General features: G+C 36.7%; 2 protein-coding genes across 3 annotated transcripts; both read right to left on the reverse strand.

The window, feature by feature from the left end:
• Positions 1 to 884: 884 nt before the first annotated feature.
• On the reverse strand, positions 885 to 15,007 carry ACXD (Adenylyl cyclase X D). 2 transcript variants are annotated; one of them, XM_066300996.1, is made up of 20 exons: positions 14,874 to 15,007; positions 14,387 to 14,529; positions 13,859 to 14,008; positions 13,438 to 13,806; positions 12,538 to 12,687; positions 12,373 to 12,488; positions 12,174 to 12,318; positions 11,983 to 12,122; positions 11,774 to 11,923; positions 11,407 to 11,724; positions 11,140 to 11,358; positions 6,385 to 6,552; positions 3,284 to 3,530; positions 3,157 to 3,225; positions 2,954 to 3,097; positions 2,684 to 2,903; positions 2,468 to 2,631; positions 1,406 to 1,619; positions 1,208 to 1,321; positions 885 to 1,146 (listed from the first exon to the last, which is right to left on the reverse strand). In XM_066300996.1, the coding sequence occupies exons 1-20, from the start codon at positions 14,899 to 14,901 to the stop codon at positions 980 to 982; spliced, it is 3,435 nt and encodes a 1,144-aa protein (XP_066157093.1). In that variant the 5' UTR covers positions 14,902 to 15,007; the 3' UTR covers positions 885 to 979. The 2 variants fall into 2 exon arrangements, with proteins under 2 accessions (XP_066157093.1, XP_066157094.1); XM_066300997.1 differs by lacking the exon at positions 14,874 to 15,007 and adding an exon at positions 14,063 to 14,224 and having other exon boundaries at positions 14,286 to 14,402.
• On the reverse strand, positions 14,927 to 17,253 carry abs (ATP-dependent RNA helicase abstrakt). The gene has a single exon (XM_066300999.1). It carries the CDS (start codon positions 17,151 to 17,153, stop codon positions 15,288 to 15,290), a length of 1,866 nt encoding a protein of 621 aa, XP_066157096.1. The 5' UTR covers positions 17,154 to 17,253; the 3' UTR covers positions 14,927 to 15,287.
• Positions 17,254 to 17,430: the final 177 nt, after the last annotated feature.

Raw genomic sequence — 17,430 nt, forward strand, 5'->3', positions numbered from 1 at the left:
ACTATTGAATTGTATTTGGAGACAGAAAATATTCCAAGGGCTTCGGGTCGTTACTAATTGGCAACAATGCCGTTATCATTTTTTTTTCGAGACGCCATCTTGAATGGAAATGTCAAAACTACTCGTGTCACAATAAACGATAGGTCGCCATCATGAATGCAGACGTCAAAACCAATTGATACAGCGGCCATACAGAGGTGAAAAGAGATTCTTGGAAATTCTCGAATACCGTTTTCTTTAAACCAACGCTTCGGGATGTACTAATTATTTTCCGATCGGGACCTCTAAATTTAAACACATTTTCGGGAATCGTGTAAATAGAGCGCCGCTAAACGTTCGCTTGCGTAAACCTCTTAATCTCGGTTTCGATAAACAATTGGGCGATCAAAGGCGCAAATCGGTAAATAAAGCGGTGATAACTGTTTGACGCGTGCTAAAATGTTATTACCGGGACACGAAAAAAAGGATTTTGCCCTCTATGCCGTACGTTACGGAGCTTCGCTCATTAAATGTTTAAAATGGAACTCACTCGAAATGAAATGAAAGCTCGCGAACTCCGCAATGTCGATGTCACTAATGATTAATGACAGAAACAATGGAATCGCAGTCGAATTTGAAGTTACACGGTTTGGCAACCTTGTAACGGAGAACGTTCATCCAGAACATTTAGCGGCGCTGTGTTCGCTTGTCTCTTAGATCCGCCGTTTTCTATAACTTAAAATGGCGGCATTTGGAAGTGAAGAACGTGTCGTCATCTGGTGTGATTAAATGAGGAAGAATTAACAAAACGAAAATTTTCGCCATAACGTCGGCTCGGTTCGCAGACGTGGAAGAACGACTGAGAAGTCCTAAGTCGCACTTAGGTTAGATGATTGGAGTCGTGATTGAGAATTGAAATATTTGATTATTTATTATTAAACTTAATCCTAACACGAAATCACAAAGGAAGAAATAAATTAATAGAAAATAGAAGTCATAATCACGAATCTTCCGGCGGCTTTCGAACCAAATTAAATTCTTCATCGAGCTCTACGAAGAACGTAGCTATGTCCCCCACTCCTTTCACTCGCCTGATTCCGCGGGGCACACATTTGTACCCCAATTTCTCCACCTCCACGGCGGTCTCCTTCAGAACCTGTATGTGACCTACACCAAACACCAAAAAAATGCACATATAAATAACTAACAAAAAAGTTAAAGTATGTACCAGCACTTCCGGTACTGTCCATTCTGGAGGCCATATTCACGGTATTCCCCCAAATGTCATACAGAGGCTTTTTGGAACCCACCACGCCCGCCACTATAGGACCATGGCAAATCCCTAGAAAAGCCAATATAATTCCTATTATTAGAGTTACTCCGTTTCCAATTTGTTGTTTGAGTGTGGCAACATCAAAATTCCTACCGATTCTCAGATTAAACTGAACGAATGAATTGTTATGCTCGTGGAACTGTTTGAACATAGTAGAAGCGAAATTCAGGAGCACCTCCAGAGTGCTGCTGGCATGGTGAGCTTCCTGCTCGTTCTCTCCAGGAACGGTGAGGCCGCAAGCAGCCATATAGGTCCATTTGGCGATTTTGATCTTCTCCACTTTAGAAAACTCTTTACGGTTTATCAGCTGAAAGAGAAATGTTGGTGGGACCTTGAAAATGATCTGGGAACACTCGGAAACTGAATAAACAAGCCACAGGATCAGGAGAAGGGTTGTAGAACTGACCACTTTAGGCTCTTAAAAAACACTTACGAATCCCGTCAATCACAACCCCTTTAAAGTTTAATTAGAGTTGTGTTGCGGTAGCTTTAAAGAAGATACAAATCGGATTAAAATCTCAATATTTATGATTTGTTTATAGCACTGAACATACAGGGTGAGTCGGGAGGATCGTGCCAAACTTCAGGAGCGTGTTGTACATGAAAAATAAATGTAAAAAAACTCAAATGTTGTTATCCGATTTTCGTTTGTTTACAAGTTATGGCGTAAATAAAAATTAAAAAAAAATAAAATAAAATAAAATAAATTTCATAAGAAATTCCATAAACTAACGTTTGGACATCATAGTAAATGTTCAACAATATTGCCATTAACTTCTGAACATTTTCGGCTTCGTCTATGAAGAGCATTCGTTGCGCTCCTGATTGTTTCATGTCTTTCTTTAATGGCAGCTGCAGCATTTCTATAGTCTAGTGGTGTTAGGTCTGGAGACCTCGGAGGCCAACTAATAGGGCCCCCACGACCAATCCAACGTCCAGGAAACGTTTCGTCTAAATGTTGCTTAACCTGTCTGTACGTTTATGGTAAACAGAATCCTAGTTAAAAAAAATTATTTACGCTATAACTTGTAAACAAACGAAAATCGGATAACAACATTTGAGTTTTTTTACATTTATTTTTCACGTACAACACGCTCCCGAAGTTTGGCACGATCCTCCCGACTCACCCTGTATAGAAGTGAACAATGCATTTACCGTGTCAATAATGGTGATGTACTGGTTCATCACTGTCAAAAAGCTCATTTCGTTCTCGGTGTAAACCTCGTCGAAGATCATGGACGCGAACATGACTGCCGCATTATTATGAGCCTCAGAGTACAAATCATTCATCTCCTTATTCACGTTCAGGTAAATTTTCGCTGAAATTCCCATGAAAGCAAAGAAAATTTCACCTTCAAAATCAACCTTTACCGACGTGCTTGGGCAAGATATTAATCAGCATATTCGTGTTAACCGCCTGCTGCTCGTTGGCCTTACGCTTCTCGTCCAGCAGTTTTGAAGTCCATAGAAAGTCCAATCTGTTCATGTAATCAGTCTGTCTGTCGATTAAGTGAAGGGTTATCATTAGGAAGACCACGCTGAGGACGTGGGACACTTGCGGCGACAAGTGCGGGCTAAAGGTTTCGCTGCTCTGAACGTTGCGGTTAGTCCCTTTTGAAGGGAAAAAGTCACAGAAAATACCTTGTAAATCGGGGTGACGAAGTACAAAACGCAATAGCTGTAGGCCACTGTGGTTAAGAGTGCGTACAAGAATTTAATCCACAGGAAAATCTTGAGAAATAGGAAGGTCATTATAAGTGCCAACGCGCACGATTCCGTCATGTGCTGTAAGGAATTTGTTTTATCATACGATGGACCGTCTAGAACTTAAATGAGAGTTTTACCCAAGGTACCATGCAATGCTCATCATTGGCCCGATCCGGTTCCTTGATGTTCTCGTTATGACAGGACCACTAAAGAATTTTTTTGTGTTCAATTTTCAACTCTCACATTCGGCCTGGATAGACTTACCACTTCCAAAAAGACGCAGGACAGGTACAGCGTCCATACCAGCGTGTAGATGGTCAATCTTGCCCAGAAATTATACGTTATGTACTTGGAAGTATTGTAAAAGAAGCGCGCAACCAGGTTTTGTGGAGGCCTGTCCACGAATTGCGTGTAAAACCGTAGGTACAGGTAGTACGTCCAGGTGCTGGGTAGGAGCACCAGCACCAAAATCAGCTGGGAGATTATAAATTCGTAACGTAGCCAGGCACGACTAAATAAGATTCAATGCGAGTTAATTCGAGGTTTGGAACGAAAAGTAGAATTTGGCAAGAGGATAAGGCGCGGGAAACAGTAGATTCCAGAATTTTTTTGAAAATTTTCCTTCAGATATACAGTGTGTAACACGCTTGTTCGTACACCCGAGTTTGTTGAAAAAAACATTCGATTTGTCTCGTTAAAAATCACTTTTTTCATTTTTCGTTTTATTCATTTTCGACAAGAAGTCTATTATGATATTATGTACTTACAGTCACTCAAAAAAGTATCCGTACAGCCGAAAAAAAATTCTGTAAACCGTAACTTTTGACTGATTTTGTTCAAATTTTGTATAATGAAAATTCAAAAAGAAACTCAATTTGCGTAATTGAGCAACTTTTGAAAATTGAACTTTTAGAGTGCTTTCCAGCGTTTTAAAAAAAAACTCAGTTTTGAAAACTTCTTGTGCGGTGGAAATTTTTCAATGCGGTTTTAACACTCTTGTACAGGGGATTCTTCTTCATATATCCTGAAAATTTGATCAAAATCGAACAACAAATAAGGGAGTTGCAGCTTTTTAAAGTCGTCAAAAATGTCAAAGTTTCGTCATTTTGCGCGAAAATCGTCACTTTGGCGTTTTTGACGACTTTAAAAAGCTGCAACTCCCTTATTTGTTGTTCGATTTTGATCAAATTTTCAGGATATATGAAGAAAAATCCTCTCTTCAAGAGTGTTAAAACCACATTGAAAAATTTCCACCGCACAAGAAGTTTTCAAAACGGAGTTTTTTTTAAAACGCTGGAAAGCACTCTAAAAGTTCAATTTTCAAAAGTTGCTCAATTACGCAAATTGAGTTTCTTTTTGAATTTTCATTATACAAAATTTGAACAAAATCAGTCAAAAGTTACGGTTTACAGAATTTTTTTTCGGCTGTACGGATACTTTTTTGAGCGGCTGTAAGTAAAAATGTGCCGAACCGGTTTTCAGTAGTTTAATTGAAAAATTTAATAAAAATATTGTATTATTTTCATGCAACATTGTTGTACAATTAAATTGAATATTATTGAAAAATAGGGTAAACATGTTTTATCTCGTTCTTTTTGTTCATCCGGATAACAAATGCTGTAAACAAAGTACCTTCTCCCTTTTTCTAAAATTGTTTCGTCAGTTCGATTCAAAATGCCGAATAGAAAGGAACTAAGTTTAGATTTAAAGAAATCTATCGTAAATACGGCTCTCAGGGGCTATAGTTTAGGCAAAATAGGACAATTAACAAACAAAAAACATTCCACGATCCAATATTTTTTGAATAAATTTAGAAATGAAGGCACATGTTCCAATTTTTCCAGAAAAGCGAAGAAAAAGAAGTTAAACGAACGAGATGAACGGATGGTAGTTCAGGAAATTAAGAAAAATCCTAAATTAAGCGCGCCGAAACTGCGTTCGACTGTCGAAGATACAGTTGACCACATATCTCCTGCCAAACAATTCGACGTGTCTTATGGAAAAATGGTCATCACGGTAGAATCCCACGTAGAAGACCATTTGTTAGTGTAGAAAATAAACGGAAAAAGATTTTATTTGCAAATGAACGTTTGAATGAAGATCAGGAGTTTTGGGACGGCGTCATTTGGTCCGATGAGACGGAAATCAACCTTTTCCAGTCAGATGGAATCAATAGAGTTTGGAGGAAACCAAATGACGATAATAATCCTCTTAATACGATCCCCACTATAAAACATGGAGGTGGATCTGTAATGATATGGGGTTGTATGTCGTCAAATGGAGTAGGAAATATCCATTTTATTGATGGCACAATGGATAAATTTGTATATAATGAGATATTAAAAAAAAATGTCAAGGAAAGTGCAATGAAATTAGGAATGCCAAGGATCTATAGGTTTCAATAAGATAACGATCCCAAGCATACCGCTCTAATTAACAAGGAATGGTTAATTTGGAACGTCCCAAAACTCTTGCGAACCCCCCCACAATCTGCAGACTTAAATCCTATCGAGCACTTGTGGGCAATTTTAAAAAGAAATGTAAGAAAACATCACTTTTCCTCGAAAACCGATTTAAAACACGCAATCGTGAAAGAATGGAAGAATATTAGCCCAGAAATGTGTAAAAACTTGATTTCTTCAATGAATAAAAGATGTCAAGGGGTGATTAAAGCTAAGGGTTATTCAACAAAATATTGGGGAATTACCTTTAATGGAAAAAAAATCATTCAAAATTGTTTTCAATTTACGTGTACGAACAACAATGTTGCTCCAAAATATGATGTTTTTACAAAATGTTGTATTAATTGTTTGAGAAATTTAGACTAATATTGTTGTAGTTATCTTATATTTATTGTTAATACATGTATAAGAGAATAAAAAATTGATATTTCTATATACAATATATACAATAAATACTATATATAAGCCATCCAAACGACTCTTTTCCTCAATAAACCCGGGTGTACGAACAAGATTGTCACATACTGTAGATCTATTAGTAATCATTAAACTCATCATTTCAGAGTCGCTGTTAATTTAACCAGAATGATTTTTCATCTCAAGAAAGTTATAACTAAATTTGTCTACTATGGAAGTTGTTTGCTGGGCAAGATTGTCACTGTACATCTTCGATATACAAATGGGGCTTCGTAGAACTGCCTAGATCAATTATGGAAAAGTCTTAAGCGGGCATAAGTCTTGGAATTCTATTGGCGTATTTTCAGCTTCCAAACCCAAATAAAATTAACTGCCCAATATCCCACATTCGCTCTTACAGCTCTCATTTGGGTTGTTAATTTTACGTTTCTTTTTCGATAATTCCTGGAGAACCACCCTGTACATTATTAGCTATCATAGACGCACCTGTCTAACGTCAAATTCTGAATCAGGTAGACGCAAAGTATCAACACCACTTGACTCGAGACGTAGTACTTGAACATGGGATCCTTCATCTTAACGTACTGCAGCTCGTTCTCTTTATCTTTGAAAATAAGTAGGCTGTTTATCTCGCTCCCTTTTGCAACGTATTGACTAATAAAAAGCATGGAAAATTAGCAACAATCGAATATTTCATAATGCTGCAGTGGCGGCTCGTCTCTTTTGCCCCGCCGGCTGTTGTAATTGTTTGAAAAGTTGGCCGCCACAGACCAAACACACAAATAAGGAATTCAATAAGCGTTAAGGCATATCCACTGTTTCGTTCGATATCAACAATTATTCATCTCATTTTAGGGCCAAAAGTAATGGAAACAAGTTTGACCCTCATTTTCCGACAGTTTGAAATTCATGGAAGGTGTTAAGTAGGTCGAATGATATTATCATACACCGGCACAACCAATAGCGTGGCAGACGTCTCACTCTTAATGTAGCATCGATAACTACGTTAAATATCCAGTTACTCACGAAAGTGGCCTTACGTTACTTAAAAATAAATAAATTCCCAAAAAAATATACAGGGTGGGGCACCAAGAGCGCCTCGGGGTATTACGTCCTTATTAACCCATTAGCGCCGAAATTATTTTGTCGTGAAAAAATGTCCTGTTTTCTTCACGAATTAGTCTTTTAGCATCATATTTGAAAATTCATCTTGAAATGTATCTTTTTTTTCAGCGGTTTTTTTAAAAAAAGGTGATCTATGTATAGATCACTGGGATGTGCCGTATACTTTTTAATTTTATTTTTGGTTAAATTAATAATAATAATAATAGCTATCTTTATTCACCCGGTGAATGGGCTATCGGCCTCTTGGCCTTTCTGCCCAATTGACATGTATAATCTACAGAATGAGAAAAAAAAAAAAACCACGAGGCAACCATGGTTAAATTATTTAGGCGTTAAATTCATAAATTTTATTTTTTACAAAAACTATTTAATACAAAAAAATACAAAAACTAAATAAACTGCAAGTACAGGTCTCCTTATTGTGCCAATTAGGAAAGCAAAGAGTACACAAGGTAACGTTACACTTGTCACAAAATGTTAACTGAAGACCATCGTACGAATGCAGTTCTCGCTGCATACTTAACCACCTGCATAAGCTAACCTTATGTCCCAATAAACATTGTTTTCATAAACAAATTTATGTCATAAAGGTTGTTTATTTTCTGCGATCTATATATAGATCACTGGGCGTTAATGGGTTAATAATTTGATCGAAAATTGTTTTTAGAGGTGTATGTAGGACCTTGCAAGGTACATTTTAAAAATACTTTCATTTGTACAGGGTGTATATGAAAAGAGAGACATCTCAAACATATGTATTTTTTAATGGAACACCCTATATTTTATTACATATTTGGAATTATAAGAAGAAAATAGTACAAGTTTGCATAACACACATTGGGTCAAAAACAATCGCTTCTCGAGAAATTTTAGAAAATATAAAAATACGAAAGTTGAGAAAAATTGTTTTTGCTAGGTAGAATGAATTATTTACTAAACTGATATACAGGGTAAGCAAAAAGAGTGGTCAAATTTTACTCCCTTATAATTTAGCATAACTTTCTTATTTCAAATGAAACATATATGTACATTTTTATGTACTACTTAGAATCACTAATTAATTCCCTTTCAATTGATACTACAGTGTTCTATACCTATCTTTTACCGTTTTCCCATAATACGAAATTTCATTAAATGTCGTTTCAGTTAGATGGATCGCCCGCACATTGTCATAGGGATGCGAGAGAAGTTCTCAACACTATGTTTCCCCGAAGATGAACTGGGCGAAGTGGTCCTCAGTTGTGGCCCGCAAGATCGCCCGATCTTACCAGTATGGATTTTTTTATGTGGGGCTACATTAAAGATGTCGTGTACCAATTACCACCAACAACAAAGGAGGACACGAAAATTCGAATTCAAAATGCATTCAAAGAAATACCACCAGACACGTTATCAAAAGTGAAACTTTCTTTTCGAAAACGTATTCAATTATGTACTGAAATTGATGGCCATCATTTCGATTATTTACTGTAAATTTTTAATTTTTTTGGGAATCTGTTAAACTGTAATAAAATACTTTTAAAATTCGTCCTCTATAATTAGCTTTCTTTAATAACCATAGCAACCAATCCAAGGCATAATTTGTATTATTTAATGTTATTATTGAAAATTAAATAAAATTTTATATTATGGGAAAACGGTAAAAGATAGGTATAGAACACTGTAGTATCAATTGAAAGGGAATTAATTAGTGATTTTAGGTAATACATAAAAATGTATATATTCCATTTGAAATAAGAAAGCTATGCTAAATTATAAGGGAGTAAAATTTGACCACTCTTTTTGCTTACCCTGTATATCAGTTTAGTAAATAATTCATTCTACCTAGCAAAAACAATTTTTCTTAACTCTTGCATTTTTATATTTTCTAAAATTTCTCGAGAAGCGATTGTTTTTGACCCAATGTGTGTTATGCAAACTTGTACTATTTTCTTCTTATAATTCCAAATATGTAGTAAAATATAGGGTGTTCCATTAAAAAATACATATGTTTGAGATGTATCTTTTTTTATATACACCCTGTATAAATGAAAGTATTTTTAAAATGTACCTTGCAAGGGCCTACATACACCTCTAAAAACAATTTTCGATCAAATTGTTAATAAGGACGTAATACCCCGAGGCGCTCTTGGTGCCCCACCCTGTATTGCCACACGGTTTTTTTTTGTTTAACGTAGGTATATTCATAATACATGATACTATTATACAATTTCATAAAAGAAATATGACAAATCTAATTAAATCTTAAAGAATAATAATCAACAAGGAAGAAATGGCTGGAAATCTAGTCACAAAATTAACCGTGCAAAAGGTATTTTGCGCTTTCAAACCCCTGATAAACTTATCAAAACAACTAATTAAACTTAGATGTTTAAGAAATTAATACCTAGTAGCACCTCCCTTAGCTTCAATAGCAGCTTTCAAGCGATTTGGCATCGATTCTACCAGTCTTCTGGTCACATTGGGAGAAATGTTATACCACAACATTACTAAGGCCTTTTAAATTGCTACACCTCTACTTTTCAACATCATGTTTTAATATATCCCATAGATTTTCTACAGAATTTAGATCAGGCGATTGAAGAGGGGAATTCAACAATCTTGGGACATTATAAATCAACCAATGCTTCATTGTATTAGCCGTATGCTTTGGATCATTGTCCTACTGAAAGTAAAAAAGTTTAGGCATTTTAAGTTTTTCGGAAGAAGATTTCAAGTTCGTTTCCAGAATTTCAAGATGAACATTTTTGTCCATAATTCCTTTAATTTCATGTAGGTTTCCTACACCATTAGCTCCCATGGCACCCCAGAACATTAAAGATCCTCCTCCACGTTTCACCGTTTTAACAATATTCTTTTTATGTTGTTGAGTATTCGATTTCCTCCAAACAACTTGTCGTCCGTCAGATCAGAAAAGGTTTATTTTAGTATCATCCGAGAAGATCAAATTATTCCAAAATTCAACAGGCTCTTTTAGGTATTTTTTGGCAAATTCAAGACGCTTCCGTTCCTTAGCTTTCGAAATGAACGGTTTCTTCTGTGCAATTCTACCATTATATCCGTTTTTTCTAAGAAGTCTTCGAACAGTTTCCGTTGATATTGGCTTCTTTATTCTTTGAGCAACTTCTTGCGGCAATTTTGGAATACTTTATTTGGGATTAACTTTTATTTGCCATATTATAAATCGTTAATCATTTTTAGAAAGTATATCTTTTCTTCCTTTTCGAACCTTATCTTCTATTAATCCATCATATCGGTATTTGTTTATGATCCACTGGACTGTTGAATGACTCCTACCTACTAATTAGCTAATTCTTCTCATCGTGGATCCCATGGAGTGTAACTTAATTATTAATTTTCGCGTTGCAACGTCAGTTTGAGTTCTTTTATTTGCCATAATTGGTATTTCTCACAAGTTTCAATATACTGCACTTAGTTGATGCAAATTTATCTATGAGTAACTGAACTTCGCAAGAATACAGACAAAAAAAGTTTGTATTTGTTTTGATAAATCTTACAATAACTGGTAATAACACATTTTGCACGGTTAATTTTGTGACTAGATTTCCAGTCATTTCTTCCTTGTTAATTATTATTCTTTAAGATTTAATTGGTTTTGTCATATTTCTTTTTTGAAATTGTATAATAGTATCATGTATTATGAATATACCTACGTTAAACAAAAAAAACCGTGTGGTAATATATCTTTTTGGAAGTTTATTTATTTTTAAGTAATGTACGGTCACTTTTGTGAGTAACTGTATATTATGGATGTTGCGACCTATAAACCTGTATAAAATCAAATTAATTTTTACTTAAAAATACTAAACTTCTCTGGACAGAATGGCGAATGCCCGCTGCTTACCGGTATATGACTTTTTTACGCTTAAAGGTGAAAAAAATCGCGCAAATTCTTCATTGATATGTCAGGTAATATGCAAATCTGAAAAACTCATCCACACTTTTTTATGACACTAAAATGATCCCCTGTAGAACAACAACAAAAATTAATGCAGAAGAATTTTGACCTCATTTGACTTAAGTCAATCTGATTTGAACAAATTAAATAGCCAAGCCATGAATCCCCATAGATATATACAAAATCAGACAACTCACTCCCTCTTCGAAAACGACATATTATCAATGGTCTTCTCCATCTCCTTGGCCACTTCCTCCGTTCTTTCCATGTACCTCTTGAAATTGGAACTCATAAACGCCGTCCTTCTTTTAACATCCCCTGTCAACCTCCTGTCCTCGGTTGCCCGGAACCTCTGACTCGTCCTGCTCTGAAAAAGCATACTACGCCTGGGATCTACATTGGCATTAGGAGACCGCCTAAAACATCGAAAGTACATCAAAGCGTTACACTAGTGTCTATTGTACCTTCTGAGATCTTGATCAATGTTATTGCTTTCTATCAGTGTAAGAGTATCCCTCGGTTCTTCGACGATAGGGGACGGCAGCAAAAGATGGTTCAGCAAAGGCAGAGAGCCATTTTTACGGAATAATGACGCTCGCGGAGCTGGAGATAGGGGTTCTGAGCCTATCGATGAAACTTCTTCCTCATTTTCAAACGGAGAAATCAAAAAAGTTTTCAAATTGTGCTGCTTAAATTGAGGCACAGTCTCTCCCTTTTCGGTCTCTTTGATGTTGTAATGCTTCTGTAGAAGCGCTTTAGTGGTGCTCGTTATATGCACCATGCTAAAAAACCACTAAAAGAACTCCTAAATGTAAGTAAGCAAATCGTTACCCAGCCAACCCCTCGCTCTCCATTTTATTAGCAATATCAACGTCCTTCGACCAAATGTCGAACTGATACTTTACTTTGCCGATAATCCCGCTTATTGTCCGCCCAGTATGTATACCAATTCTCATATCTATATCCAAATTATTTTTTTCCCTGTAGGGAAAAGAAGTAAGTTTCTTTCCCCAAAAAAGAAAAAAAAATTAAAAACATACCTAACATCAGTGATGATTTTAATCATGGCCAATCCGAGATCTACGCATGCCTCCGCAGGATTACTAGGTGCATCTGGAGGAAGCCCGGAGACGCAATAGTAACAATCCCCGAGAAATTTAATTCGAATAACTTTCAACCTCTAAAAATAAATATCCAAAAAAGTGTTAATTAAAATACGCCTGAAACTTACATCTGAAGCATCATCAAACCTCCCGAACAACTCGTTTAAAGTCTCCAACAAATCGTGCACATTCAGTTGGTTGGTCATGTAAGTAAAGTTCACGATATCGGCAAAGAGAATAGTAACTCCCTCATGGGTTTCCAAGAGATCTTCCCTTTAAAAATAATGCAAATTCTTATATATACCTCGATACCAAAAGGAGACTTACGGCTTTTCAAATTGACCAATTCTGCCGTACTTCTCCAAGTTCTCTTGGCTTCGCAGATAGTTCTGGCGCACTTTGTTGATGAGAGGCGCAGGTATGATGCTGGCCATAAGTTGTTCCTGAAAATCTTGCTTAGGTGAAAGTTACTAGCAACAAATTGGAAAGTACTTCTTGCTTCTTCTCGTTGCGAAGCTGAAAGGTGTTTTCAATGCAGTCACGTCTGTCGAGGAAACTTTTCCTCTGGACGATTTCGTTTAAATAGCGGATGTATAAACCAAGGCCGTTGAAACATGTTAGGAAAATTATATCTGAAAAAACCTGAAAAGTAACATCATGCGAGCGGAGAAGAAATTTAGGACACCTTTCAGGTATGTTTCGTGGTGATGAATTTTGCATAAGCCTTATGGGGAGTTTAATGCAGGTTAACGGAAATAGAGAGACATAATTAGGTAAAATTTCGTTCAATTGTTAATAAATTATTTTAAATATACGTATAGCGTTTTTAGTTTCAAAGCAAATTTGTCTGGACATAATGGTGGATGAAAACTCGTCTAAAATATGTCAGTAAAATCTCCAAATCCTGCAATTGAACACAGAACTAAGCCTTAAAATGCTCTTCAATCAAACGTGGACAAGTTTCTTGAACTAACCGTGTACTTTAAAGGGACCAAACGCTAGATTTCAGTGGTGAAAAAAGCGAAATTAGGTCTTAAATTTCGCAAACGTCGTCAAATGGCGACCATTAAGGAGAAAAAAATTCACAAGCAAATGACGAAACGAGGATCCAATCTGAACTGTTGTTCTCCATTTTCTGTCCTTATCTGGTACAAAGGAAAAAATAGTGTATTTAAGAAATATTTTAAATTATCCACTCTCCCTTACAGGTCTACCTCTCTGTTTCCATAAGAAAAGAACAGTCCAATTATAGTGAAAATATTACTAAAATCGACTTCAAATTTACATTCGCGTAGCACAAAAATTAAAACTAATTAATACAAATCACCCATAGAAACTTACGCAACACGAATTATGTTTCTGATCGAATCAAAATTATAAACTTTTACTTACTCTTGCCACTAACTTATCAGATTGCTTGTAAGTCATTAGAGCTAGAGTCAACACGTGCACAAAAGACACCGCAACTCCCAAAGAGCAGGCAACCCAGTTCTTTTCCACCCCAAAAAACATGTAGCAACTGATTACAAGCAGGAATGTGTAGGCTGGCATGTAGGTATACGAGTCCATGGTTTTCTGGAGGTCATGATACAGTGGTAGCCCGAAATTAGCCACGAAAATGATTATGAAAGATACGAAGCAGATGTAGGTCCACCTTTGGTGTTTGCGATGGATTACTTCGAGGAGGATGAAGCTTGTGAGTGCCAGGAGAATCACCAGGGAGTAAACGATTAGATCTGGCAACACTGCCAGAGTCTCCTCCTAAGACGTAATTATTAGGACTTCGAGTATTTTAAAGAGAAGAAATTGTTACCTTACTGTGGATGCTCTCGATGAGTAGAAGCACCAGGTGAGTGAAGAAGAGGAGGAAAGTGAGTATGAGAAAGAGCGAAAAGTACCCGAAGTTGATTTTATCTGTGTACTTTCTGAAGAGGTTGTGTAGCTCCAGGGATTGAAATTTTGTCTGAAAATAATGTTAATCGTGATTCATCTGAAATTTGTATTTAATCGAAACAACCTTTCGCAGCTTCCAACTACCTCGATAAAACATTATCAACATAAAACTTTATTCACTAATTCGCCAAAACTACATCCTGATTACTTATAGAGCTGGAATTTCCAGGTAGGCTCATTCACGATAAGAAATTGTAGGCTTTATTTGTCGCCGGTACATGAGAAACTGATTAAATAAGGAACTTGCCTTAGTCGTTTTCCACCAGTTTATATTTATTAGGGCTTACCTTTATCGTGTCTAATATTATGATAATTAATTTTAGTCGAATGATTCAATTTTTTTGTGATAACAGACACTTTGGACGAAGAATCCCTAAAACAAGCTCACCCGTAAATGGCTTCGCGACCATTTCTTTTCCTCATAGGCCTCAAACTCCTCTTCGTTCGGTTCAAAGAGCTCGTCGCTCTCATCGCTCATGAGACTGATTGAGGTCTTCGATATCTGTCTTGCCTCGAACATTGCAACTGGCCCTGTACAGTGACAAAACCATTAGTAATTACTAGTGGCAATAGGGTGTACGACCACTTTTAATGCAATAAGTATCGAAATTATGCAAGATCCTGAAGTGGTGGTGTTATCTTTTAATGGATACTACACTCATCGTTAAGAAAATAGTATAGCTTTCATAAATAATCTTATTGCCAATCATATGAGTAATTTCAGGTTTTAATCCTTTTATCATGTTTTGACTTTTTTCTGATAAAATAAGCTTTTAGCGTATCGGCGCCTTATTGACAATAAGTAATTAGATTGGTCACCAGATTTATGGAATGCGATCTGATTAAGTCAAATACCCTATAAACTATATACTTACCAATATTAGTTTTCGTGTTTTTTATCATGAGGCTTAAAAATGAAACTCTATCACTTACTTAATGCATGTACTAAGAACGTAAAAACGTGAAGTACTCTGAAAACAACTTCAAATAAAACTTATGTAGATTTAAAACACTTTATAGATAAAGTTTTTGTATCTCCTATGTCTGATCTGTTCATAATAAAGCAATGTAACTATGCGACCCGATAAAATTGAACAACTGTCCAAAATTAACCAAATCTCGTATTAAATCCTAAACCAAAACGGGATTATCGGCTGTTCCACTAATCTTTAAGCTGTCCAATTGTACATGTATCATTTCAATCTCAAGTGTTAGGGCTTAGAAACAATACACACAATTATTTATCGTGTCTGATCGGAACTCTTTATTTACAACAATTTCACTTAAATCTAATAATCGGCAGCAGTGTTAGACAAATAGTCCCTTCTCCCGATATTCGAAGCCTGCTTGTTTTGCTGTGCTTCCAACTTGGGACAATCTGTAATCCTGTGTCCCAATCCTCCGCAATAACTGCAGCCTCTGTCGTCACCCACCTCCAGGTACTTTTCGGTATCAGGGCAAATTTCAATAAGAAACGCTGGTACCTTTTGCTTGGCCTCTATAAGCAAGTGCTTGAGATCCAACAACACCATCTCATCGTTTGATTTGTTGATGAAAGTAGTGGCTAATCCCTTATTTGCCGATCGTCCAGTACGCCCAATTCTATGCACGTAATTCTCGACATCATCCGGCATATCGTAGTTTATAACGTGCTGAATATCTGGAAAATCCAGTCCTTTTGAGGCGACATCTGTGGCTACAAGCACGTCTTTTTCGTGGTTCCTAAAAGCCTCCACTGACTTTGAGCGCTCTTCCTGGTCCTTACCCCCGTGAATAGCCACAGCTTCCACTCCTTTTAACAATAAATACTCGTGAATTGCATCAACATCTTGTTTCTTCTCTGCAAAAATTAACACTGGAGGTTGGGTTTTCTGCAAACACTCTAGCAGATACACAATCTTAGCTTCTTGTTTAACATATTCCACTTCTTGTGTTACATTCATTGAAGCAGCTCCAGCTCTCCCTACATTAATGGTAATAGGTTTTACTAAAGCTGAGCGGGCAAAGTTCTGGATTTTCTTGGGCATTGTGGCTGAGAACAGCAGTGTCTGCCTCTGCCCGTTAAAGTATGAGAAAATGGTTCTAACATCCTCCTCAAACCCCAAATCTATCATCCTATCAGCCTCATCCATGCACAAATATCTGCACACTGAGAGTTTTACGATTTTCTTCTCTAACATGTCCATTAATCTCCCGGGGGTAGCCACCATTATATGCACGCCTTTCTGGATGGTTTCAATGGCCTCATTAACAGGCACTCCTCCAATACATAGGCAAGTTCGAATCACTGGCATAGATTTTTTCCTTAGGTGTCCACAGAAGAATTGAATGATGTCAAAAGTTTGCTTTGCGAGTTCTCGCGAGGGGCAAATTATTAGCCCATAGGGGCCTTCATTCTTGATAAAAGGCATTTTTACTTCTTGTTCTAGACAGAACATTATTAATGGAAGGACAAAAACTAAGGTTTTGCCTGAACCTGTAAAAGCTATCCCAATCATGTCTCTGCCTGACAGAACCGTGGGGATGCCTTGAACTTGAATCGGGGTAGGTTTTTTAATATTCTTTTCTTTAAGTCCGTCAATGATACCTTCATGAAGTTTCATATCTCTGAAGGTTTTTAGTGGTGGCGGAATTTCTTTGCCTTCTACTAGGATTCGCAGTTGATGTCTTAAATTTTCATGGCGGGACTGAGGAAGTGCCAGCACAAACCTGGGGGGCCTCCAGCTGGTTTTTATAGGGTCACTATATTGAATTCCTTTTGCTAGTTCACTCACACCCATCAGAGCCTTTTTCTCCGCGACAATCTCCAAAATTTCTTCTTCCTTCTTCAGCTGGCGCTCCACTGCACTGACTTTCTTTGCCTCAGCAAGCTTCCGTAGTTCATTATGTTGATCCAAAAGAGGAATATTATTCTTTCGACCCCATATTTGATCATCCTCCTCTTCATCTCCTCCCAGCTCGCTCTCACTAAGAGGTTTAGATTTACTGGGATCCAAGTCTTTAAGCAGCCCCAGGCGACCAATTTTCAGCAACTGCTGCTTTTTTCTTTCCTTTACTGGCACATAGGGCACGTAACTTTCGTCTTCAGAGTCGGATTTTTGTTCCTTCTCCCCGGATCTGTATCGTTTGTTTGGAGGCTCTGGAATTGTTGCCATTACCCTCTAGAGATTTGATGAAGATTTGTATCGTAAAGGTAGTTTCGAGGGTAATTTTTAAACTTGTAAACAAATAATTGAAAGCGATCAGCTGTTTTTGACTTTTATGTTGAAATTACATTAAGTATTCATTTCAAATGTCAACAGGACATTGCAACTGAAAAAATATTATATTATCTATGATTTTCTCTGTTCTCATTATGGTAAAAAAGGAAATGTATGTTCTGGTATCGGTTGAAATCAATTGTCATCTATGGATGACATTGATAACAATAAC

The sequence above is a fragment of the Euwallacea fornicatus genome, chromosome 37 (assembly GCF_040115645.1).
Source record: "Euwallacea fornicatus isolate EFF26 chromosome 37, ASM4011564v1, whole genome shotgun sequence".
Lineage (NCBI taxonomy): Eukaryota > Metazoa > Arthropoda > Insecta > Coleoptera > Curculionidae > Euwallacea > Euwallacea fornicatus.

Excerpts from the sequence above, each read along its gene's own strand:
- abs (XM_066300999.1), bottom strand. The coding sequence starts at position 17,153 with ATGGCAACAATTCCAGAGCCTCCAAACAAACGATACAGATCCGGGGAG.
- ACXD (XM_066300996.1), bottom strand. The coding sequence starts at position 14,901 with ATGATAAAAAACACGAAAACTAATATTG. Across the intron at positions 6,553-11,139 it reads ATGTCGTTTTCGAAGAGGGA|TCAATACGTTGCAAAAGGGA; the intron begins GTGAGTTGTCTG and ends GCTTTTTATTAG. Across the intron at positions 3,098-3,156 it reads AGCATTGCATGGTACCTTGG|CACATGACGGAATCGTGCGC; the intron begins GTAAAACTCTCA and ends AATTCCTTACAG.